Source organism: Aythya marila (genome assembly GCF_965140915.1).
Source record: "Aythya marila genome assembly, chromosome: 5".
Lineage (NCBI taxonomy): Eukaryota > Metazoa > Chordata > Aves > Anseriformes > Anatidae > Aythya > Aythya marila.
The window spans coordinates 7,786,535-7,812,986 of record NC_139046.1 but is presented as its reverse complement, the minus strand read 5'-3'; the positions used below and the strand labels follow the sequence as shown (position 1 = coordinate 7,812,986).

Here is a 26,452-nt window from a genome sequence, read left to right as displayed (position 1 = left end):
GTAATGCACTTCAGCTCAGAGACAAAATTACACCTATGGTGTGCTCCAGCTTCCAGGGAGCTCAGGGCATGGGCTGGGAAGGCTGGGATCACCAACCCTTTTCCTGCAGACATCACCTAAACGATTCGTCCAAGAGGTGCCAGGCTGATGCTTGACCCACAGAGCCAGGCTCTGCCCTCCCCTCATGTCCTGATATTCAAAAGACAACTCCATTAGACTCTCACCCATGGGAAGAGCTAAATTTAGCAAAAGCATGATGGACATAACCAAAGCAAACTGCTCCCAAATGCTGGCATTCACCTTGGCCAGTGTGTGTATTCTCTCACATGAGCAGTATTTTTCAGACCAGCCTTTGCTTTTCCTTCATTACACAGATCTCAGCAGCACAGCTTAGATAAGATGATGTTCAAGATGATGCCCTCACCTTTTTTTAACAGATAACAACATCAGAAGTTGAGTAGGTGTCTTCAGGAGTAACAGCTAAAAACTTAGATCCTAGATGTCAAACTGAAATGCAAAGTTGGCTTTAGTTCTGACATAAAGAGCGTGCAAGCCTCACATTTATTAAAAACAGATGAAACAAGTCCCAATTCTTTTTGAATAGCAGAACTACTGAAGAGACTTGGTGGAGTTTAGCACAGCAGGAGTTTTAGTTGTCTATCAGTACGCGTTTAAACACTTGAGGACTTTGCAATAAATGCTGAATTGAATTCACCATCAAAAGACAAAATCCATGTTCTATCTGCCAAAACCTTTAGCAGCCTAAACAGAAAATGTCACAATTGATTTTCAGCAACAGTATGAAAATAAAAAACAGCATTTTAAAGTCTTCAGGGGATATATAGATAGACAGATAAACAGCATAACAGACAGATGGATTTATTGCTATAGGTAATTTTTTACTCCTCCTAAGCAAAAATCAGGCTTCAAATGGGTTGATAGAGCTAAACAGATTAAGAACAAAAAACGACTAGTGAGAAATTTTATTTTTAAAATCTCCAGTCTGTCAGGGTCATCAGCCCAGAGGTATAAAGCGAACAGATTTTGTTGTTACGGCACCACTGTTCTATTTGCATTAAGGTTAAAGAGCTTCGTCTCTCCTTGACTGGTGTCAGCTATAATAAACAAAAACATTTGAAAGGAAAAAACAAAACAAAACACAACCCTGAGCTATTAAAAGTGTTATTTTGGAGTCCCTTCCTCCCCATTTCTGTGAAAAAGTCATAAATTACACTCCAGGGCTGCTTCTCACCCCCAAAACCTCTGCTAAGGGTAGGTCCTGAGACCTTCACCTCTTGGCTGGCCAGGGACAGGCAGTTTTGTGGGAGAGGTGGAGTATTTGCTGATCCCCTCTTCTTTCCAAGTTTAACAGGCTTTGTAACACTCCTGATTTAAATGGTGCAGTAAAATAAAGAGAAAAGGAAATGCAAGCCAGTGCCCATAAACTCTCAAGGTTGACTGCAAGCATTTACCAAACTCATGGCATTGGCAAGCAGCACTGCTGAACTGATAAGCTGCCTACCACGCTTACAGACAGGCTTGCACATTTAAAAGGGCTGAGAAATAAGCAACTTTATCATACTGCTGTAAGGGAATCAATGTTAATATTAGAAAAAGGAGTTTGAATAATCAGGCTCTGGGAAATGCAGTTTTACCGAGCAGCAAGATGGACCACTTCTAAACATTAGCAAGTAAACAACCTGTTTTCATATAGATCTTTTTCCATATGAGCAACTGAACTGTGTCCAGGATCACAGTAAATCAGATTTTAGTTTTTAACTTTGATTTGCTGCATCGGGAAAAAAAGCTTGTCAAAGTAACTGTTCCAACTTAAAATGGAAAAAATGTCTCTGAGAATGGCAACTGGGGTGGGAAAATAATTACCTGAAGATTTGTTTCTTTAAGACTAAACCCACGTCAACAGGGTCAGCAGAAGCAATGGTGGATGAAGGCCAGGACAACTCCCTTTCACATGGGGGCAGCTGCTGCCTTTCCTGCAAACAAGCAGGAGGCTGCCGCTGCCTCCTCACCTGGAGGAGCAGGCAAGCACTAAGCACCTGCAGGAGACACGAACCAGCTCCTGTCACTTACAAGCATCTTTTAAGATGCTTTCAAATCCTTTCAACACTCCTACTTGTGTTATTAGCTGAAGAAAAAAGGAAAAAAAAGAAGTCTGAGGATGCTGACTCCCACACGGGAAGATGAAATGGGGCCAGAGCTGCAGTTGCACGCAGCAGTCCAGTGTCCTCCTCTCCCGGGACCTGAATTGACAAACTCCTTCAAGTGACCAGGACGTGCAGCACCCTCTGGATTACCACGGTGTATTTAAGTTCACTTCCAGCTGCAGAGGATGCATATACAAAAATGCTTTACCATCACAGAATGGTTATGGTTGGAAGGGAGCTCTGGAGATCATCCGGTCCAACCCCTCTGCTCAAGCAGGGCCACCTAGCGCAGGTTGCCCAGGAACATTTATCTGTTTCTTCAAGCCTATGAATGTCTTAAGGAACAAATTCAGGCTTGGTTTAACCACATATAGCTCAAAAAAGGCACGAATCTCCTGATACCTCTCTTGTATTTGGCCCTCAACCTGTATTTTGACTGCGCTGTCTTCAACATGGCACTCAACCTGACCGCCACCTTCTGCTGTCCCACTGAAACCTGCCTTTTCCTCAGTTTCATTCTAGTTCTGCCATGCCATATGCTGCTCTTTCACTCAGCTATGCTTTAAATGCTTGCATGTTCACGTATACGTCGGCTCCTACCATCAAACTACATATCTGTATTTCAGCATTTCCTCCACATCAGCGCCACGTTGTTTCTCGCTGAAATCACCCTAATGACTCCAATTCTCCCATCCAGGGAGGTGAATGGTTCTCCAAGAAAGGCCTAATGCCTCCCTAATCCGTCACGTGGTGCTGCTCCAACACGTGGCCCAAATTGGTCCTTTTGTAGAGCCTCATATCTAATTTGCAGCCCACTATCTCTCTATCTCTTTCAGCCTTATGGCTTTTACAGCTTGTGATCCCATGTACGTCTGCATTTCAGATTATATTTCTTTGGATGCATTAGTCTGGATTTCTTCCAAGATGCTCTTTTTGTTTCCTGCTCTCAGTTGTATTTTTTTTTCTTAGTGGCCCTGTTTTGCACGGCTGTTTTCAGTGTTCTTTACTGTATGAGTCACTTTATTGTCTCCTGCAGATTTCATTAGCACAGTTTTCCATGTCATTATGAAGTAGGACTGGGTTTCACACATTGTTTGAGCTTTCCACTAAGCATCTTCCTGCAAGTTAGCAGCACTCTCACTGTTAGCTCGGGCAGATATTGGTACTCCTCAAAAGGAAAGATCTCAGGGTAAGAGAATCTGCCTAAACAGTGCAAGTTTCCTGAAGTGCTCCGAGGAAAGGGCTCGTGGAGGTGGAGAAGCAGGGTATGCTAACACCATTAAGCTCCTGGAAGGTTTTGTTGTTTCCCATGACCTGTTTTGTTAGGTATTTGAAGGTAACTTCTGCCAGGAGCAGATGGTGTTTGAGCAGACAACTGGCAAGTGATTTACAAGAGTGCACCGAGATGGTGCCGTGCGTGAGTCTGGTCAGTTATCCAAAAAGCGGTATGAATACAACAGGCGCTGCCAAAAGGCACCGTTTCTGAAAGAAAATATAGTAAGTAGGACAAAATAAACCCACAGGTGAGACGTTTTAATAAACTTTCTGATCGGAGGATGGTGCCCTGCCTGTTAGCAGTTCTGTTTGTGAATTGGTTGTACCAAATAGTCTGCGGACGGTTGGAAGCGAGCAACGCTCTGACGTGTGCCCTTAGAAAAGAAAAGGATAATGATCTTTCACAGACGTGATGGCACAGTTAAAACAGAGGACCTGAGAGGCACTTTTTGAGAAATACTTAAACCAAACAAATCTTGATCCTCCATAAAACACCTTCAAGTGGCTGAATAAATTTCCTCCAATTTTTTCCTCCAATATTATCCTCTTTAAGACCAAAAAAGGCTAACGCAGGCCTTCAAATGAATTCCACCATACATTATTTATGTGTTTCAGATAATCCCCGCTAACTGTCCAAAAACACTTGATTTGCAGCAATTGCATACTCTTCCAGCATAAACATTACTAATGACGGAAAATAAAACCAGAAGGGATCCGTTCCCTTTTTAATGCTAAATATCACACGAATAACTAGCATCTACGTAAATTTAACGCTGCCTCAACACGATTTGCAAAATCGCAGACAAAATTGAAAATAAATTGTTAGGAGATTATTGAAGAGAACTCTCACCAGTGATCTCCTAATAAGACCTGGCACTTTGACCTTCAGCCATGTATTTTAACACCTCCGCTTGCTGCAGTGTTTGTGTGAGCCTAAGTGCCACGAGGAGCCCATTTAGGAGCAGTCCCTTGCGCATTACGCCTCAGCAAACCACAAGCCTGAAATAGCCATGGAACCGTTTAAAATATTTACAGCCAACAAGGTCAAGCTCTGGAGATCCTGGACAGAAATCTATCACGCTCTGAAAAATGGAAGGATTTCTTTCAACTCCCACACCCCCCTAAAAAATGTGTTCAATGAAGATTTCAAAGCAGTGTAACAACCAAACCCTGCAAACACAGGGAAAATCATGCAGAATGTGTTTTCCCTATCCATTACTCACCTCTCTGCAGCGCATAGATAAAATTAATCTTTACAGCGTCCCCTATAAAATTTAGATGTGAGGGGTCCTACCAACGAGATGTCAAGGCTTTACTACGTCTGTGGGAAGCAGGGCATGCTGCAGGTGGGAAGGCACAGGCAGCATTACGGTTCCAGGTGCCAAACGCTGCAGCAGCAAAGCCACATCAAGCTGTTTACCAGCGATAGCCCCGATACAGCATTACTCATCAGGGACGGTAGGGCCAGGGCAGCTGCTCGGCTTCAGAGCGTGATGTAATTCACAGTGCCACTGCAGGAGCTCCTCTACATGTCCTGAGGCTTCATCGTCCATTGTACAACAGGTCTATACATCTCTCATATCAGTATATATCTCTAGCACGTAATAGGCACAGAGACAACCGCACATTTTGGAAGATCACAATTCATTTAGCATTCATTTTGTGCCCCTCAGGCATCCCTCTTTGGTATGTAATCTTTAAGTGATTTTGACTGTGGTGACCTAAACATGGTCAACTGATTTTGATTATTACATGACGTTTTCATAATTAAGTAATTCAGGGGAAGTTCTGGTTTTCTGTAGGGACCATTGTGAAAAAAGGTTGTTTGTCCTCTTGCTCCCATTTAAACAGAAACACGGCCCTTCTCACCCTAACCAGCAAGCGAATGATACAAAAGAGCTAAAAAAGCCCCCAAAAAAGGTACCTGCACAACCACTAATTAAATATTTGCTGCAATCAAAGCAATAATTAAAATACATTAAAACCATTGAAAACAAATCACAGCCTGACCCTACATGTCTCAACCCCTTCAGATAACAAAACTGTCTAGAAACTAAAGCTGACAACTTTCCAGCTCACCAGGACATTGGCAAAAAAAGCCCCAAGAAATCTTGTAATTTTTTTAACAAGATCTAAGTCTATCTCACAAGTAAGGTTTTCCACTGCCAGATGGTCGATAGGAATGCTAATGGAAAGAGTTGAAGCTGAAATAAATCTGCCACTTTTAATCAATCACGGACAACTGTGTCATCAATAAGTGACTCGTGCTATGACAAACTCTCTTTGGTTAGCTCCAAGCAAAGCTGATAAAATGCATCACGCCTACGTACTCATTGCCAACACTGGGCAACTTAAACATTGGTATTTTTGAGCGTTAAAGATTATTTTTTTCCCTAGGAATGCTGTGATTTTGGATTCAGCCTGAAAGTTGCTCACTAGAGCAACAGTTTTTAAACATTAGAAGCCATTTAGATAGCCCAGTTAAAACACATAAAAACTTTAAAAATCCTTTTAAATCAGTGTAATAGTAATCCACACATTTTGAAATCTCCTCCCATACGCACAAGGTGCACTCTCCACTGTAAATAAAAGATAATTATAAAAGGACAGCTATAGGACATGCTGGCATTTCTCTTTCACTCCATTCCAACCCTTGCACACGTCTAGGGACCACAAAATCTAACAGAGGTAGGAGTCACAAAACTAACCAAGTCCCTATGCCCTTTGTGAAAATCTGAAATAAGAAGAGGAGACCCAAACTGCTCTCCCACCAAAAGAGAAAGAGTTGACCATATCCCACACAGGTATCATGCAGGATTCAGCTACATGGCTCACAGCACAAAAACCCAGCTCTGTTCTCAGAGGTTCACAGAGCTGAGCTGGAGCTGTTGCTCAAGAGGAGGAAGGGAAGAACCAAGGGAAAAAAAGGCAGCAATTGGTAGAGGACTAGACTTTGCTGGTTACTCTGCTCATGGGACAGGTTGTTTTATAACCACATTTTTGACAGGCTTCCAAATCCAGCCTCTGTTAAGAATTCTGTCTTTTTGCTTTTACTGACTATTGTCCATCAGTGTTGCGAAATACAATTGGAAAAACAAGACTCTAAGATTAGGCTAAGGAAATCTAATATTTTGCCAATTTAGAGGCAATATGGTATTCAGTTGCTTGAAAGGGAAAAGAATAAATGAAAAAAAGTTACTACAGCACGAGAGCAAACGAGTCATTTTGAATCCACTTATGAAGACTCAGGAAATTATAATTAGCCCAAACTTCATAACTTGCCTATCAGTACAGCAGTAAGTATATTACTAAAGATGTTTTTACCTCCTTGCCAAATTACAAACTCCCAGAATCTAGCTTATGAAGACCAGAAGTCATAACAAAAAACTTCAGGTTGGTTTTGTGGCTCTCGCTGGGCAAAATCACGACAACACAGATGCTGCTCTTCCTTCTATTTATCACCCAGCTAAGAGGGATGACACCTTTGAAACAACCGAGCATCAGACACAACCAGACATATTTTGCTTGCTCTGAGCTCTGCTTTTTTGGCGTCCATTCAGGCGTAACCGTGCTGGCCAGGATCACTGGAACAGCAGGATCACCCTTCAATATCATTTTGAAAGAATATTGAACTGTGTGCTCACAGAGAACAGTGTTGATCTATTTTATGAAATAATGAACGCCAGGATGAGTATCCCAGTACCTTCAAAATGTAAAAACAGCAATTTTTAGTCCAGTAATAATACACTGAAAGATAATATGTTAGAGTTATTACAGACTGCTGCAGCATCATAGATTAGTCTCATAGTATTGATCTTCAGGAGACCAAATGGCAGATATGTGAATGTTCCCTACAGTTTAATCAGTGTGCACCTTTCAGTGTTTCTGAGTTTTGTTTCTCCATTTTCCTATTTAATCTTTATTTTGTGCTTTTGAAGTCCTAAGAAGAAGAAAAACAAAGCTACTTTTCCCTTTTCATGCCAAATGAAAGGTTCTTCTTCTAGATTTTGAGAAAGACTGAAGTCCAAACGGCACCTATGAGCCTAAGTGAAACAGAAAGAGAATAAATAACACTGAGATACACTTGATAAGAGCTGAAGGCAAGTAGGATCACTAAACGCAAGATTGATGACCATCCTAAAAATACTGCACAGGAGAGGGAGAAAAAAGAAGAGGAGAGAAAGAGGAGAGAAAGAGGAGAGGAGAGGAGAGGAGAGGAGAGGAGAGGAGAGGAGAGGAGAGGAGAGGAGAGGAGAGGAGAGGAGAGGAGAGGAGAGGAGAGGAGAGGAGAGGAGAGGAGAGGAGAGGAGAGGAGAGGAGAGGAGAGGAGAGGAGAGGAGAGGAGAGGAGAGGAGAGGAGAGGAGAGGAGAGGAGAGGAGAGGAGAGGAGAGGAGAGGAGAGGAGAGGAGAGGAGAGGAGAGGAGAGGAGAGGAGAGGAGAGGAGAGGAGAGGAGAGGAGAGGAGAGGAGAGGAGAGGAGAGGAGAGGAGAGGAGAGGAGAGGAGAGGAGAGGAGAGGAGAGGAGAGGAGAGGAGAGGAGAGGAGAGGAGAGGAGAGGAGAGGAGAGGAGAGGAGAGGAGAGGAGAGGAGAGGAGAGGAGAGGAGAGGAGAGGAGAGGAGAGGAGAGGAGAGGAGAGGAGAGGAGAGGAGAGGAGAGGAGAGGAGAGGAGAGGAGAGGAGAGGAGAGGAGAGGAGAGGAGAGGAGAGGAGAGGAGAGGAGAGGAGAGGAGAGGAGAGAAGAGAAGAGAAGAGAAGAGAAGAGAAGAGAAGAGAAGAGAAGAGAAGAGAAGAGAAGAGAAGAGAAGAGAAGAGAAGAGAAGAGAAGAGAAGAGAAGAGAAGAGAAGAGAAGAGAAGAGAAGAGAAGAGAAGAGAAGAGAAGAGAAGAGAAGAGAAGAGAAGAGAAGAGAAGAGAAGAGAAGAGAAGAGAAGAGAAGAGAAGAGAAGAGAAGAGAAGAGAAGAGAAGAGAAGAGAAGAGAAGAGAAGAGAAGAGAAAAGAAAAAAGACTGGAAAGTATTTATAGCAATAGCTATGGAAAGCATGTTTAGTAATTTATCAGGGAAAGCTATAACACACGTTGGCAAAAATTCAGATGCTCTTAAGTAGATTGTTTTACCATTTCCTTCCAAAAGCATGCACAAAGCCTGAGAACGTACACTTGTTTAACTGTCTGCCTCGTCAGGGACCGGCTCTCACAACTCTTTGCAGTGCCTGCACACATCCCAAAGCACACACGGCTCCACCCTTCCATGGTGTGAACCATCCGCTGAGGTCAGTGGGACAAAATCCAGCCCTAGACGTGTACAGTACAGAAAACCTTAGGGTGATCCATTAATAAAAAACTTGGGTGATTGAAATCTTTTATCTATAACCTTCCCTACCCCAACTTAGAGACCTTTCTAAAGCAGCTAGGTTTAAATTCCTCTTTAAAACTTCTCTTAAATATTAGTGCTCTTGCCTTTGACCCTCTAGTTACGGTGGTAAATTAAGAGTATTTAAATCAGTTCAGATTCACCCTATTAGGACAGTTTAAATTGGGAGCTAGCCAGATCCCTCTGAAGCTGTGATGCAGGGCATGGTGTACAGGAGAGAGGAGCTCCACTGGTCTCTTGAGCCTGCTTGAGGAAAGATAAGTCCTGCTATAAAAGCCTGAAATCTTCACCAACGTGTAAAATGGCTTGAAACCAGAGCCCAATACGGGTACCCTCAGCTCCACTGTGCCTCCCACAGCTCCTAAAACTATGGGCTGTGGAGAGGTGGGATATTCAAGGCCGCGATAGAAAAAGCCTTAGCTGTTTCATTTGCTTTAAAATGGGTCCTAAAATGAAATCAACAGATATTGAGATTGAAAAGAGAGGGAAAGTCATTTAGACAAAACCACATCTGTTACTGAGGCTGGCCTCTCGCTAGCACTCTGCAAAAAGCATTTTTGCATTTGGACTTTCCTGAGTTGCAAATCCTATCAGCAAATGCTGAGCCATAAACTTGAGTTTTCTAGTCTCCAATCTTCACAGAAAAGTTAATATAATGCTGTGCTTAATGTTTGTTAGCTACTGACGCTGCAACAAAATAATACTGCAAGCTCACTCCAGGCCCTGGGTCCCAGAATTTCCTGCTGCTCTGTGATTTAAGATCTGCTTATGTTTTAAGGAGCAATTTCAAATTGCAACCCAAAGCTAATAGAAAAACTACAGCCTAGTAATCACTGGATCTTACAAACGTTTCTCTGCCAATTCTCCCAATGAGATAGATATAAGCGTATAAAAACTGCATTTTTAAGACTTTTCTTTTTATATATATTCACACATGTATATATATAACGCATGTGTATCCATATAAAATCCAGAAGCTGAAGATTACCATGTGCTGAGAGACAAACTTTCTGTGAGATTTAATCATGTTCCTATTTTCTGTGTTGAAAAAAAACACGAGTTATCCACTCCTGGAGAAAATACAGGAAGCACCTGAAAACGTCGATTCAACAAAAGCAGCCAGCCTTCGGAACAAGTTTGGGCGATTGCCTCAAGGGGGTCAGATTTCCCATCCATCACGTTGGGATTGGAGATGTGCATTGCTTTTAGCAGGCAGAGGTTTGAGTCTGAACGCCTGCCCGACAGCAGCAGGGCTGCTGCTGAGCTGCTGGTGCCAGCGGGTGAAGGCTCCGGAGCAGGCAGTCTGCTGCCCCGATAAATCACACCCGGACACAACGGGACCCTTGGAGACAACGGCGTCCACAGTGCCTTCTGATGAGAAGGGCTTTCCTAATCTCTTCGGGTTGGATGGAGAGAGGCAGCCAGGGGCTGCAGAGGTCAGCAAGATGAGGTTTATTTTTACAAAGCGGGCACCTCCCAGCCCAGACCTCTCCAGCGAGTAGGTCACTCGCCAGTAAGGTACTTTGCATGATACAAAATTCATGCTTTCTTGTGGCTTACACACACCACACTTTACATGGGACTCACTTCACTCGTTTCAGGAATAAAACAACACAAATGCAGTGGTTTTAAGTCCTTAATTATCCCTTTCTTTTTCTTTTCTTCCCTTCCCTCTGTTTATTTTTTTGTTGTTGTTGGTGGTGTTTTTTTAATAGAACAGAATTGAACACGGTCATTTCTTGCCTTTAGAGCTGATGAATCAGTATTCAGGTTTATTTTCATGAAATGTACGGCACAGTCTATCTGAGCCATAAAACATCAGTGTACGCTGAGCAGTAGCTCATCAAAAGCATTCAGAAAGAAGAGAACTGCAAGGAAATGTCATATACAAATCAAAATCGATAACTACGTTTTCCCTGTATGAAATATTTTTGTAATTCTTGTTATACGTTATGCAGTAAAATCAACAATGCACACAAAGCAGCTCTACACCATACTACACTGACCAAAAGAGAGATATCAAAAAAGCCCTAAATGGATTCTGTAAGGCAACAAATAGGCCCAGCACTATTCTTGTGAGAAGGCTCATTTGCTTACACTTGATATATGTACAGACCTCAAATTTTCTTGAGGTGCTAGTATATTAACTGAAATTAGTTGTGTGCTACTCCAACCAACTACTTTTCTTTGGACACTTTTCTAACCTAGTTAAACCAAATTCCTTCATTCCTCCAATTCCTTCCTGGTGAAAAGGAATGGGAATACTTTAAGGAATAACAGGAAAATGAAAAAAATGGTTCCACAGATTAAAAGTAGCTCCTGTTACTACAGGAATTTAAGGAAATTTAAGTCATATGTACTCTGAACTTTTCCCATGATGAGACTGAAGCTTTTTCAGCAAGTCCTCTTACGCTTTAGGAGCACATTATGTGCTGACTTTTAAAATAAGTTATATAAGAAATGATTGGACTTTACTGTCAGATTTTATGTTCCAGATTGTCCAAAGGTCAAAATCACATTTAGACTGAACCAGGCTGTAGGAAAAGAAAGCTCATACTTCCCCAAAGCATTCTGGAGACTTGAAGAGGTGCAGCAGAGTCAGTACCACAACTAAACACGTCGGTGATAAAGGTAGGGCTTTTTTATGCTGCCACATTACTGGGAGACATTCATGGTCCTAATCTCCTGAACATTGTCTGGAGGAGGAGGAAGTGGAGGAAGAAGAGGAGGGACTCTGGAGGGCACAGCCTGATGCACAGCCCAGAGAAGCCCGCAGGAGGCATCCATCAGTCTCGCCTACCTGTGATGTTCCACCAACAGCCTGCACAAAGGAGTTCACCTTTCCTCTACTCTGCTCCAATCACTTTTTTTTCCCTGTAATATTTTAGAAGGTATGAATAAAGTGCAAACATGTTAAATACGTGCTATATTTGCCTATCATATTTTTAAGCCAATATTGCTTAATAAAGAGTGTTTGCACACAGCTCATTTAGCGAAAAATGGAAAAAGAGCAAGTGTCTAACTCATCGTCATCTAAGTAGCACGCGTAGGCACAGAATTAACCCCTAACGTGACTTACTAATGCACAAATGGGAAGGGTCCATGGGCTGCTTCCAAGGGGCAGGCAGCAGGCGATGCTCGCTGGGTATCCTGCCTTTCTGCCTTGCAATAAGCAGCCCTGTTTCATAAAACTTCCTGATTTCTGTCGTGCTTCTCTACACCTAATCATTTGATTCACTGCTGATTTTAATCTCTGCTATTAATTCATCAGCTGATTGATTGATTAATTGAACTACAGCTTTAATCTGATGATTGTGTTGCTCAACTTCAGCAGCAGCAGGTTTAGTTTGGATTCCAAATCATGTCGTCTCTTCACTGCTGCATTGATAAAACCCACACCGAGGCACACGCCATTTTTCTAGTAAAGCTACCGTGCCACCAGCCTAGGCAGGCAAAGATAACCTTACAAAATAAATATGCTAGCCCCTCCATTCTGCTTCCTAATTTGTATGCGCTTCCTTCATACTTCAGATCCCCAAACACCCAGATTAAATATATTGATATCTTTTTAAGAGAACACTGCACTGTAAAGCAGCATAGGTTTCTTTCACATGAAATGCTGCATCGAAAACATCTCTGAAAAAAGAGACAACAGCCTGTTAATATACACCCAATCCTTCCATCCTGAATGGGACCTCAGAGTGCTCTCAGTGTCCAAGGTTCCAGTGCTCCAATTCAGCAAGGTTACACTCAACTTTGAATATCAATACAGATTTCAAATCTGTCACACCATGTCACGCTGCGGGCTATAATGGGCTCATTGTATCCTTTCACTGCCAGCTATCAGGGCCCTGTTTAAAAAGAAAGATCTCAAATCATTTACAGTTTTTGACAGCTGCTGAGCCAAGCATGCCTTGAAAAAGCACTCAGGATGAGAGGATCTTGAATGTGCACTTGGGAGACGGGCTGCGGGTCCTTACATCCACGTACACTGACTGCCCTCTGTGCCTTCCCATCCGACCTCTGTAGCTGCACGGGTTTCTTTTCCAGTGTAAAAACATGGGGGGAGAGGAAAATGGTTGCAGAAGTCAGTGGTTTGCTCCCTTACACCTTTCTGGGTCATAGGGAAGGGGTCTGTATGAGAGAAGTCGTGCTGTTCTGAATCAAGTGGGGAAGTTACCTCGGTTGCTGCAAGTGCTAAAGACGGCAATCGGTTCGTTCAGGCTCTCCCCGTGCTGGATGGGAGGGAGGGGGAAATGCTGGGCAGGAATTTCTGAGTTAAGAAGGAATTGGAAATTAAACAACAGAAGAAGTTAAATTTGCTGCACGTCTCTTCCAAGAACGCATTTAGAAGTCATCTCAATATGTTTCAGCCTATATTTAGTAGCAAATGCAGCAAGGTAAAGCTGAAATCAGTCAGCACACCAGAAACATCACCGGGTAATGGAACAGCACTTACACAAATGACTAAGTTACAGTACACTGGCCAATTTAAAACTAATTATGTAGATTCTGTTAAATATTCTGTGAACAACACAGTACCTCAAGTTTTGCAACAAACTGCCATAACTTTCCAATACTTTACCCAGCTACAGTGAAGGAACAGCAATCACAGCCGCACAGACTGCCACTTACCCAGCTTGGCAATGTATGCAAACATCAAGAAACAAAACGCTTCTGTGACTGCTCTCCTGGCTTGGGTATTAGCCTTGGTATGGTAACATATGTCCCATCCTACTGAGAACAAGGTAACTTCTTGGTTTTGTCCCATTTCCTTCAACATTTAATAAATATCCATGGAAAATTCAACTTCATTTGCAAATGTTAAAGCACACCAGCCACACGGTTCCCTCGCCTTACATTAAAAAAAAAGAGCAGATCAACAAGCAGACGCTGCTGGGGTAGGGTCAAGAGAAAAATCAGTTCTGAAACCAGCCACTTTAAAGCCATAAAAACAAACAAACAAAAAAGAAAATCAGAAAAATCTGCAGACGAACAACTTGAGCATCTCACAGTGCCCAAGACTCTGGGCTGTTAGAGCCGGATGCACACCTTTAGGTTCTGACAGCAACGTGCACTTTCTATTTCTTTGCTTCTTCCCACTCCCCTCTACACCCAAGACACTCACAACTGATTTTGCTAACACACTGTTAATGTGTGCATATGTATTAAGTCTCCCACTACATGTACCACAGCTAATTTGGAAGTAAAAGACCACCGAGCATTTTCTTCTAATAAACCTGAAAACGAGAATAGAGATAACAAGGAGCTCGCAGCATAAGTGTCACACAAAATTATCTTCTGGGCTAAAATCGCTCCTATTTGGCCTTAAATGCGAGATGAGATGGTTTCAGACGGTCACTAAAGTCTGCTCTGCATTTTCGTGCTGCCCAGCTGACCTCCCCTGGAATCCGACGGGGAGACGATTTTCTTGAGTGGGAGGCGGAAAAGCAATATCCAATTTATATTAAACAAACACGGAGGCTGCTGTAAAAATACGGAGACTTGACCTGGGTCTGGGCCACAAGGTCAGCCAGATCAATGCCTTTTGAGTTTTAAATTGAAGGCACTCTAATCATTTTGGGTAAAGGGAACCGAGCGCTGAATTTGGCAGAAGCTTGTTACTGCTGAAACGCTCACACAGAGCCTAGAAGTGTCTTCACCCAGTCTTGAAGGGTTTATTTTTATATATTTCTCCAAGATTCTCGTACGACTAAATAACTGACAGCTCAGGAACTCCCCTCTGCAGTGGCAGCAGACCATGTTCCCTTACGCTTACACTAAGCTAACTCCTGACAACATTAAACGGCTGCACTATAAAAGTTGAATGCCATTAATGAATGATGTACAACTAAAGATGCTTTGTAGCATCACTGAGCTTACATTAACTGGTTCACCACGAGAAAGCCTTTTTATGTTATTTCTCCTATCGTTAAGTCATTCCAGGGGCTTTTGTCTCCAATTATATCTTACAGAGTGAAAACACAGGCGGGTTTGCTGCAGTACCGAAATTCTGGTATTTTAAATCCCAGTACTCAAAAAGAAATGACTCCAAAACTTTTCGGGGAATCGATCTTCAAAATATCCTGAGTAATCAGAATAAACACCACATCCTGACAAATATTTCCAGCTCCTGGAAGGATGGGTTTGGGATTTCTTTTATAAAAAATCTTTCCCCATCCTTCTGTCCCACCTCAGCATGAGGAGGAACGAAGTGGAGGGCAGAGAACCAACCCACTCCACCGATCCCGACTGTGGTGCATGCACAAAAGAAATGCATTTTTCTTCCCGTGTTAATGAAGAGGGAAGGACTGCTGGCTATCTGATTTTAGCACTCACAAATTTTAGCACACACGCTTGTTTGAAAAAATGTTGGGTCAGATAAGTTCCTGCACAGCTCTCGCCTCTGATTTCTCTTTGTTACAAAAGGCTTCCTCGCTCACCCGAAGAGAGCTACCTGCAGCGCTAGCCAGGTTACAACATTACAGCAGGCTTTAAGAGATCAACTCCCCAGACCTACCGTGAGCAAGCAAATAAATGGATGTCAGCTCCCTCCAAGGTCACTGATGAAGCTCTCTGTCCCCAGACAGGTACCCTTAATAAGGCAGATGCATGACTCGAAAAGCAGAAGCCTGGAAGTGTTGCATTCATTTTTTTCTTGGCTTTGTTTTTGGTAAATAAAATGCTAGCCGTAATTTGTATGAAGTTGTCCCTCTGAAGTTACAAGACTGAAAAATACTGGCAGGATTTATTTTAAGTGGAGGTACTTATCAAATGTCACCATTTTCCTGTTTAAAATGACTAATCATTTTGATTAACCTTTGATTTAAATGATTATATACCACAGCAAAGCACAAACATACATCAAATTACACTCCACAGAAATTCTCCAAGCAGAGCTCACATAAGAAAACAGTTATCTTGGAGCGGTTGGAGGATTTATTTACCAAGCACAGAAGACTCAAACCGAAAGCTGAAGGCTACCACATGTCCATTCATAGCCAGGAACCGGAGCTAGTTCATCCCCCAGCCAACACGGGACTGCTTTGGGAGGAAACACCAAAACGCTGACCGAAAAATAATTAAGCTCAGAGAAGAAAGTCCCAGCTAGCAGCTCAGCAAGCACTCCCAGTATCTGCTGTAAGGAATTTTGTCTCAGGGAGCACATTTGTGCTAGCACATTAGTCACATATGGAAAGAAGGCCTGAAGCGCTGCACAAGACAAGAAATAAAGTTTAATATCTCACTTTGAGTAATACACACGAATTCCAAGCCATGTAATAGACTTCAAAGCAGAGAGGGAAAAACAGCCTATCAAAGGTAAATTAGACAGAGAGCTGAAGGCAATGCTGCAAAAAAATAAAAATAAACGGTGGAAAAATTAAAGCATATAAAAACACTCTTAAGATCCCATCTCAAAGGACCAATTTGTAAGGGGAATACACACTGAAGTCAGCACAGAAAAGACTCAAAAGTTTCATGTCTGCCAACCACGGGGACTTCTCCCTCTTCAGCAGCTCAGCTCCATCACGCACAGCTTGCCCGGGGGCACCCCTGCAGACACCATCAGCCTGCCAGACCCCCTTGTGGCTGCTGCAATCCAGGAACCTCGAAGATACCCATTTCCAAATCTCTTAAACCTTGGTTGCAAGGTTATTTTTCCTAATAGAGGGGCTCTGAAACAACAACTCTCTTCTAGATGCAAGGAATCAAGAGTGCTTTGTAACCATCATGATCACCTGGGTCTAACTGGTGTAAAGGGCAGGCAGTACCCTAACAGAAATACCACTTTGGAGGTTTTTCAGACACTCAGGCATCCCTTGGATTACTCAGGCTGGGCTTTGTCTCATGCAGTTTTGGAGTGATCTAAGCAATCTGGAAAAACTGAGCTCACCCCCTTCCCCTCCACAAATACCAGTCCCGTAATGTAAAATAAACTACAAGAAGTGTACGTTAAAAAAAAAAAAAAAAAAGTCTGCTTTGAGTTTATGAAAACAAATCATAAGCCATGGCAAATGCCGACAAGCATCACGGAGATGGAGACTTGCAGCTGGGCTGGGAGCAGCACGACGGCACGGCACCCAGCCCCGCACCGCCACAAGCCTGGACCACAAAACCCAAAATACAGGGCTTGTCGTCAGTAATCCTGGATGTGAGGGCTTCCTCCCTTCTTACTCCCCAGGAAGAAGCCATCCAGGTCCTGCTGGGCACCCACAGCAGGAGGAGGTGAGTGGGATGGGGAATTGTGCTCGCTGCCCTCACCCAGCCATGCTGCTGCTGGCACACGGTGAGATACCCAATGCAGCGACAAGGCCTGTGGCTGCTAACGCTATTTCTCTGATACAACTTTACCAAAAACTAGTAAATCAGATTTCTGCTCATATTTTACCCTCTTGGGGAATCTGATTTCAATCAGAGCCAAGAAAGTACCAGGCAATGTATGTACTCAAGTAAGAAACCCAACACAAGGCTGGTAGACGGCATGATGCGCATCCTCCCTCATCATGTAGGGGCATTTCTGGGGCCGTGAAGCCAACAGAAATGTATCTGGAGCAGATGCCAATGCAAAGTGTCCTCGAGGGCCACGACAAGCACCCAGCCCTTCCCACACAACACTTGCTCCGTCCAGACCTCGGGGCTCAGGAGCACCCGTGGGGCCCCGCTGCCAGGGGCAGACATTGCCCCTGGCCAATGATGGCCAATAAACAGGGAGGCCACGGAGAGAATTCAGAAGTGAAATTTAAAATCTAATCAAATCTGAATTCTCTACCAAGGGCTTTAGTCATATTTGCAGCAAGCCTGATTTGGTTTTCTATTATATATTCATATGCTTCCATTCAGAACAACCTTGTTTCATTACAGTGGATTCAGCTGTGCTTTGCAGTCCTGCTTCACTTCTTCCACGGCAAATTCTTCAGGAGATTAACCTGACACATTTATTCCCCCGATAATATATCCTGTCCTCTCTGATATCATTACCAATTTCAAGTACATAGCAATAAATAGGCTGAAAATTTTTAAAAAGGAGTGACTTGAAAGCTTTTCTGGTCCCACTTTTTCTTGGTACAACACATTTCACTTTGCAAATATTGTTGTTAGATTCAGCTCAAGTAAATATAAGGTAAATTATTAAGCTTTTAACCAAAAGCTTGCAGACCTAAACCCCTTCTTTAGTGGACTTGAAGAGCTTTGGTGCATAACACAGCTCGAACTGGAGTTTAGGTTTTAAGTAGCTCAAAGTGGCAATCGCTCTTTCCCAGGAGTTCAACATATTAGTCTTCTGTGACACCTGTTTCATATGCACAGAAGACATTAGTGAAGATAAACTGAGCAACTGGTAATTGAAATTAAAGTTGCAATATCTATTATGGTAACATCCACCGTGCCACGTCTCTATAACACAATGAAACGTCTTTTCCTTTCACAGCACCAGTCGTGATGCCCACTAAAACAAAACCCAAACCCCAATGCATTAAGAAATGTAATGAAACACATTTACACAAAGTAAAGTTTCTTAAAATTGCTTGTGTTGGCTTTATCATTTTTCTACTGTGTTGACAGATACAGTAAGTACAACCCCAGAATAATTCTGGGAAATGCATCTGAAAAACAAAGCCTATCTTTTTCTGAAAGTCAGAAAGTTGCACAGCATTCACGGGGAAGAAAATTGTTCAAAAATCCAGGTTGCCTTTGAAAATAGTGATGTACGTAGTGTCTACTCATCTAAAAAGGGGGAACGCTGCGTGATCCTTGGAATAATTCTTTGAAATCACCTTCCCAAGAAAATTTCAGAAACCACCAAACAATTCTGTAACTGCTGTTTTATGCCATATTGCAAAACAACAACAAATCAACAGAAATTGCACCACGTCTGGCTGGGGCAACCATTTTTTAAGAGATAATCTGAAGTCCTCTCCCAGAAATACAAGGGTAGCACATTTTACTGTGAGAAGCAATTAGGAAAATGGAGGAGATCAACTTCCAGAGTGCTACATGCTGTATATGAAGATGATTTCTGAGACACCTGCCAAACTAAGCCGCATCATCTGTCCAGACCTAGTGAGGGATGTAAAACCTTGGCTTGCAAGTGGAAAGCAATAAAAACTACTTGCCTGATTTTATACCTTTACAAGAGTACTGCCTCAGTCACCAAGAACCAGTATTCCTCTCCTAGCCCGTGAAGCTCCCAGTAGCTTGGTATCAGGGCCTTTTAATTGGGATTGGGACTAAATCAGGAGCTCTTTAAAAACTGACTGTATCTGAAATGAATGAAAGGACTGGATCAAAGCATGGCTATGCAAGGTGCTGCAGCAGTCAAATACAGCTTACTAAGTATTTCAGACCCAGAAAGATAAACATGTAGGACTGTAAATCACTCCAAACCAAAACAGTTAACAAGATTTCCGCAAATGCCTCCTGGATAAAGCTACATTACGTGCCTCATTCATTTTCTAATGAGCAACGTTCAGGGTTTTTATTATTATTAATTGCATATAAATCACCACGATTTTTGTATCACTAGGAAAGCAGTTAGCCATTCACCTCTCCGAGGAACAATGCTGAACAAAGGAAATGGATGCGTGGCATCTAAGAACAATGCAGAACGCAGAAATTTATGCATGCCATTTAAAAGGCATGGCATTTAGACTACTAGCAAAAAAAAATCAGAAATATGTCATAAATCTTTAATTGTAAGAAATAAAGAACTAATGGTTTGCCAAGTCCTCGATATTATTTAAGCAAGAACACTGCCTACTTCTGGAGTGCAAAATCTTAACTCACATATCTGTATGTATCCCCAACCTTCTCTGAAGTGCTCTGCTGCAAAATTCATTGTATCTAAGATCTGCTAATCATCATCAGGAAACTCTGTTATGCATCTTAAGGACGTACTTTAGACTCTCAAGAGGAAAAATAAACACATTTTATTAGATGCTTTTGGAAAATACTGATTTGTGTATTTATTTAGAAACCTTTTCAAGTTGCACCACTGTTAAATTAAATATTTATGGCATGATTTTCCAAAGAGTTTAACACCTGTGAAGAGTTTAACGTGCTGGCTTCAAATGGAGCTCCAAGTGCCCAACATTTCTGAAAATTGGGCCTCGTATGGACAAGGCACAGATGTGGCACAGAAGCTCGAGCATCAATACTACTGCTACGTCCTGAAAAGCAATGGGGACCTCACAAGCCCCTGGTTCCCCCTACTTCCCAACGCAGCATTTCATTTCTGACAACTGAATCAGAGCCATGTTTTACTAGAGATGCCAGAAACATGACTCACTAATACCTGTTAAATCCAAATAAAACATACGTGCAGTGCTGTTAGTTAATCCTCAATGCATCTTTGCTTTCTGTCACCAGAGGAAAATGTGCGTGCTTGGGTCATTAGGCAGGACATGAGGTAGCAATATCCACGGCAGACTAAAACCCTGAGTGAGTAAAGAATTGGAAAGCAAAGCTGTTGATATTAAGGGTGAGAAGCTGAACGAGAACGAAGCCATCTTGGTAAAATACAGAATGACGAAGGAGCAGCAGAAAAAGAAAAGATGTCTGTTACATTGCAAAAAATCTGTATGCCGGTGACAGTGAGGCTAGACATGGTTTTGGCTGAGAAGCCTAATGCTTAAGCCAAAGCCAATGCATTGGCCAAAGCTAATTCAAATCAGGACAAAATAAGGAGCTTGTGTCTCGTCATCTGCATTTGCTCAGCTTCTGAGGGAAGTCTCCTCACCACCCCTCCCACCTTCCCATCTGCAAGTATCCTGCGTCTCCCGCTCCTGCATGAAGAGATGGATTCTCACACCTCGAGGTTGTCCTGCTCTCCCAAAAGCTGCTTCGTTAGGATGGGAAAACACTGCTGAGGCACCACCAGAACAGCTCTTCCCTGATTTTAACTTCAGACACCCCCACATCCCTCCCATGCTCCCCTGCCATGGCCTAACCCCAGCTTTCCTCCACTCCCTCCATCTCTCCCCTCTACTTTATCCTCTAAACTATGGCATGAAGAAACAATCCAGCATTTCCAAACTAAACGCTTGAATTTCCTTGTGGTATAGTGCCTGGAAGCAAAAAAATGGTGTCTTTTAAGGAGTAAATAAATATCTAACAACTAAATAAGAAATGACTACATATAGAGACCATTCAAATGATCATCCAATGTGATTTCATGAACTGCAGGCTAATAAAACAGTCGAATATTGCAGATAGGACACATCAATCTCCTTATACACTTTACAGCACACTACAAATCTGCCCAGCAAGTCTGAATATTTTACTCATTAAAATAGTAGCTTTCATCACACTATAAAACATTTGCAAATGCAGACCAGAAAACCGACAAGCGTATTTACTGTAAAGCTTTATATTTGTGTCATCAATTAACAATGAAAGTTTGGAATAAAACTAAAATAAAAGCTAATCAAAACAGCTAGCTGTCAAAACAGATGGGAACTGTATTTTTCAAATCAAGCAAAAAGCCAAAGCTTTCAAACATTTAGTGTCATGTCAGCAGATACAGACAACTCCGAAAGGGAGGACAGCAAATGTCACGGATATGTGAAGAAAAGGTGTCCACGGCCAAAAGATTTGTGTTTATGAATTCCCATTGATTTTTTTTTTCTTCTCCAGAATGATTAACTCACACCAAAACAGACCTCTGATACGGGAACTATAAATAAGTTTCCACTGTGACACTGCAGGCAAAATAAATAAAAACAGAGCCCCAGCATTATTTTAGCCTCAAACAAATGTTTCAGTACCTACATTGTCTGGCTTAGAAAGATACATAGACAGGCTCACAGACAGAGATAGAAATGAACAATTGCAGTACCTTTTTCCCACACTGTTTACAGGGTTGGCTATATTCCTACTGGCATTAGATTTTCTTCTTGACAGCTTCTTGGTGTTGGTGCTGTCATCAGTGCTGTCATCCTCTTTCTTTGGTGTGTTACTTCCTTTGCTGTTCAGGTCCCTTAGCACATTATAATTAATTTTACTTGAGATTTTCTTCTGTTCTAACATCTTTTCAATTGCCTCTCCTGCTGTGCTGGCTTGAATTGGCTCCCGCTTCTTTGCAGATTTCTTTGGCTTAATTAAAATATAAAATTAGTGATGTAGACACAAACAAAATTGTTGTGCAGCAGAAGGGCGACCTGCAGCTCGGCAGTCCCAGCACAGGTGCCGTGGACTCGGGGACAGGATGGGCTGAGCTGGGGCAGTGCTTGCCGGCCTGCAACTGAGCAGGACTAAGGGCTAAAGGGCTTCTCTCTTTCTCCAAGAGATAAGTGTTGGCTTTCATATTTTTGCCAAATGCCCACGCAGTTTATTACAAATTCTTCACTGCGTATCTGTAATGCTGCCAGAAAAGAAATGTGGGCCATTTCTCACATGTGAAAAAGATGGAGCAGACTCCTGTTGCAGGAGCAGGGACCCTGATAACATCACCCAGCACGTAAATAAAGAACCGCCCCTGTTAAAATCGCCTTCAAAGTTAGAGTCAAGCTGGGTCGCTGCTTCCCTAGGCACCGACAAATCTGTATCAAAACGGCAACAGCATTTTATATGAAGCTCGAAAGCCAAATACAAAAATATTCACCCAACTCTTCCTCAAAACTGAAAAAAAAGAAAAGCCAAGAAAATGAGAAGCAATTTTCTAAGCGTGGACTGGCATTAATGCTGATGGATAGCAAGCAGGACGCTGCAGAGAGGCAACCTCCCCTCTCAGCCAAAGGCTGCAGGTCCGAGCCCGACCTTAACCCGCAGCGCCTGATGCTGCACAGACCCAGACAGAGAAATGACACCGGAGAACATTTCTATCCAGGTCTAATGCCTGGGTAGGTAGAAAATAAAGATCCTCTGTTTCTCATTCAGCGTTTTCCTTTTCAAAGGAAGGTTTTAACACTGAGCTCTGCAGGAGATTTATTTTTTAGTGTATAATAGCCCCTCTGTTTACCTACATGGGTCAAGTGCTACCTTGAAATTGGAAAGCACTATATTAATCAAGTTCTACTCTAGCTGTCGGAAACAATACAGAGTTAGAGAAAAACTCCTGTGTTGTCAGAACAAAAAGGTGGGTTGTTTGGGCTACTTTTCGGTGCCAGAGAGTTATACAATTTTGAAAATTGCTGGTAGAATGCCACGTCTCTGTAAGGGTGGGATGAATGAGAAACTTTGAGGCCTAAAACAGTATTTCATTGTCTGGTTTTGTTTTTATTGTTGAAATACCTAGGGGAAGTAGGAAACTCTGTCTTTCACATTAGCCAGAAAAAAAAAAAGATACAGGATATACACATAAAAATCTAACGTGGATTTTAGTTGCATGTGGAAGATTTGACTTGTCACTTGCTCAATTACACAAAACACTAATGCTGTAAATTGTGAATATATGGCCAATTAGGCTTTTTAAACTGCTAAACATGGAGACAGGACATGCCATTTGTTAACATAGCTGTCACATTCTTTATGAAAGGTACAGTGAAATACTCCTTCAAGTGACTAACAAAGACCTGGTCAGTTCTCCATAAAGAAATCATAATTGAAAGAGCAAATAAAGCTACTGAAGGTACAGCAAGTACAAACAAATTCTCCATGCACACATTAAAAAAGTCAGGCGTGCCTTAAGAATTGCATTTAAATAAGCAAGCAATTAGGACAGCAATCATAAATGCAAAGGACTAGCTCTGACTTTGCCATGCACAGAATTTTCTCATAATAGCAATTCAAAATAAAAGTTTGGGCAAGAAAGTGTTTTATTCACCACCTGAAAAAAAATACAGTTTTGTGTTTCTATAGCATGTAAATATATGCTAGGTTTTGCCTGTTTAGTGGTGACCTGTACCATTATTCCCATACATCCTACAGAGAGCTGATCGACAGATGTAATGAATTTACAAGACATTTTTGAACAGACACAAGTAGCACACAGTTTAATACCTTGTGTTCCTTATAAATCCCAAGTTCTTTCTCTTTTGCTATTCTTGCTTCCTTTTCTGAAAGATGACAAAAAGATAACCGGCATGAAGATTACACAGACTGTGTATTTCAGCAACACTAGCCAAAAGGAGAATTTCAGTCCTATACACTTACCTTTTTGTTCCTTCAAATAATCTGCATTTTCTTTCATCCACAGCTCTGCTTTTATCTGAGCTTCTGTTTCGTTAAGTATATACTAAAAGACAAAACAAGTTCATCTGCTTTCAGAAATCAACGTGAAAACCACAGACCAAAACTGAATTGAAAAACCACTAACAAGGTCAATTCATGTTTTGTTTTAAAACAAATTAATAAAAGAAAATATGACCAAGATGCAACAATTAGAAGAGAGCATTTCTAGAAACTTCTAAAGGTAGCAAAAGCTATGACCTGTTTTCAAAATACAGTGCTGGATTTCCAGACTATGGTGACCAACAACCACCCAGGACTCATTGTATGTGATCCGTGATAAACCTAAAATTATCACTTTTATGATCTTTTTCAGGTGATAGGAGGGAGTACCATGACAAATGGCAGTCTGCAAGTGATTCTGTAAGGTGATGGTAGTCTTAAATTTGAAACAGTAAGGGAGCCATTGCCCCTGCTACCAAAAGAGAAAGACGTGTCTTCTTGGTAGGTTTCTGGGAAGGTTTAGGCACAGTTACTAAGATTATTATTAGTTCAATGGCCACTCTACATGAAGGAAACCAGCTTAGATTGATGGAGCTTTAGTCCTCTAGATTTTAGAGAGCTTGATTTAGAACCCACATCTAAACTTCCTTCAGTTAAACCTATTTAATCACAGTAATATTATTAGGAAGCATGGAGCTGTAAAACACACCTAGAACTATTCATGTAAGTTACATAAATAAATAGGTGGGTAGGTAGCGAGCAGGCTTGCAGATTGCTGGATAGATCTCCCCTTCAACTACTCAGCTATAAAAGTAAGCCCAGTATTTAGCACAACTGTCTACAAAGAGAAGGGTCCCTATGGCTGATGCTATTTGACAGTGAAGAACTGCTGCAGAACGGAGGAGAAAAACCAGATCATCCTTCATGAACGTGACACTTTATTTTTAAGCAATGGACCCAGGAATAATAAAACAATGTTTAAGTGCTAGAAAAACAATTTGAGATTTCTCCGTCTTACGGGTTTTACTATTCCAGATTTTCTCCAAAGTACAATGCACACATCAGGATTTTATGGGAAAAATAGCTCCATTCAAATGAAACTAATGCCGGGAGGAGTCCTTCTTTGGAGGGCAAACGGGGCGAGCAAAGAGCTGCACAAGTGCTGGTTTATCAGACCAGTATTTCACTGTTTCATCTGTTTCTATTAAAGGTGGGTCATAACAGTAAAACTCTCTTCCTCATAACTCAGTTATTCATCCTTCTTATGCTTTTGGAGAGTTCATAATCTTGGGCTTACAATATTACAGTCTATTGCCATGGAAATGAACATGAGGTCATAAAAGCAGAGTTATGACCTCACTACAGTCTAGAAGGTGGAGAAAACGTGCTTTTGCTTTCCCCGCTTGTGTTTAAAGGATGGATCTGCTATACTGAATCCCTTCAGCATCGGGCCTGTGAGGTCCCCATGCCCCCATGCCGTGTCTCCTCCATTTCCAGGACGCTTTTCCTACCACCCAGCCTGGCAAACTCTGCTCCACTGCTGACCTCAAGCTGAGCGCTTGCCTGCTCCTCCATCCATCACCAAGAATATCCTGCAGATCAAGCTCAATTCTCAGCAACCTCTATGCAACCCCACTGTTTTCAGTGACTTTGTACCCTAGAAGGAGCTTTTAGCATCTGTTCAAATTACACTTTTCACTTTAAACTCTCATGGTGGCTGGAGAGGGCATCAGGCTGAAAATCAAGGAGATCTGGGCTCTGTTGTGTGTTCACGTGCTGACCTGCTGTGTGGCCTCCACCAAGCCATTTTCCACAGCTGCCTGTCTTTTATAGTCAGGCTATATGGCAAAGGGTATCTTGCGTTGCCGCACAAATAATAATAAATCAAGAAAATGTTACAGAAATCTTTGAAAGAACACAGGAGCCGTATGTGCTGCTTTTACAGTTTGGTTTCCATGGCAGCTTCACAAGCTGAATATATTGTAATTAAATAATGAATTTAGAGATCCAACGAACTTTTAAAACTTCTTCAGAAGAATAAAAGACGTTCTAAAACATAATTATTTCAGCACAGAAAGAAAGCAGCAGCGGCAGCAGTCCCGTATATCTATAAAATGGGCAAGAACAGACTAAATTCACAGCCTTGCATGAACATTAGTTTTGACCGCAGATCACTGCAATCACTTGAACCTCTCTATAGATCAGAAGCAGGCGCAGCCAGAGCGAAGAGGCAGGGAAGGAGAGGATACACCAGATAAGAACCATTTTTCTTTCTCAGATATCCAAATGCAGAAGAGACTCAGGATAAAAGGGTATCTTACCCTATCTATTTCACTGTCGTCAATTCCACTGAGATCTAATTCACCATCTCCTGCATTTTCACCTACATAAAAGAACACATTTTAATTAGCTAGATATTTCTTCAAAATCAATCGCAATTCAAGTTCTATGGTACAATAACACTTCATAATTGCTTCCCTTCTGTGTTCACCAGTGAGGTTTAACATGTTGCTGAGTATTCTCAATACAGGGGTAT

General features: G+C 42.0%; 1 protein-coding gene across 2 annotated transcripts in view; it reads right to left on the bottom strand.

Annotated features, from left to right (window-relative positions):
* The window catches only part of BRF1 (BRF1 general transcription factor IIIB subunit), a gene marked incomplete at its 5' end in the record, with an annotated part of 165,170 nt that overhangs the window by 18,699 nt on the left and 120,019 nt on the right, over window positions 1–26,452 (bottom strand). For both annotated transcript variants that reach the window (XM_082760963.1, XM_082760964.1), the window contains 4 exons: window positions 21,644–21,900; window positions 23,746–23,801; window positions 23,899–23,980; window positions 26,238–26,299. In XM_082760963.1, coding sequence (XP_082617089.1) covers window positions 21,644–21,900; window positions 23,746–23,801; window positions 23,899–23,980; window positions 26,238–26,299 — 457 coding nt within the window. The remainder of the gene's footprint in view (window positions 1–21,643; window positions 21,901–23,745; window positions 23,802–23,898; window positions 23,981–26,237; window positions 26,300–26,452) is intronic.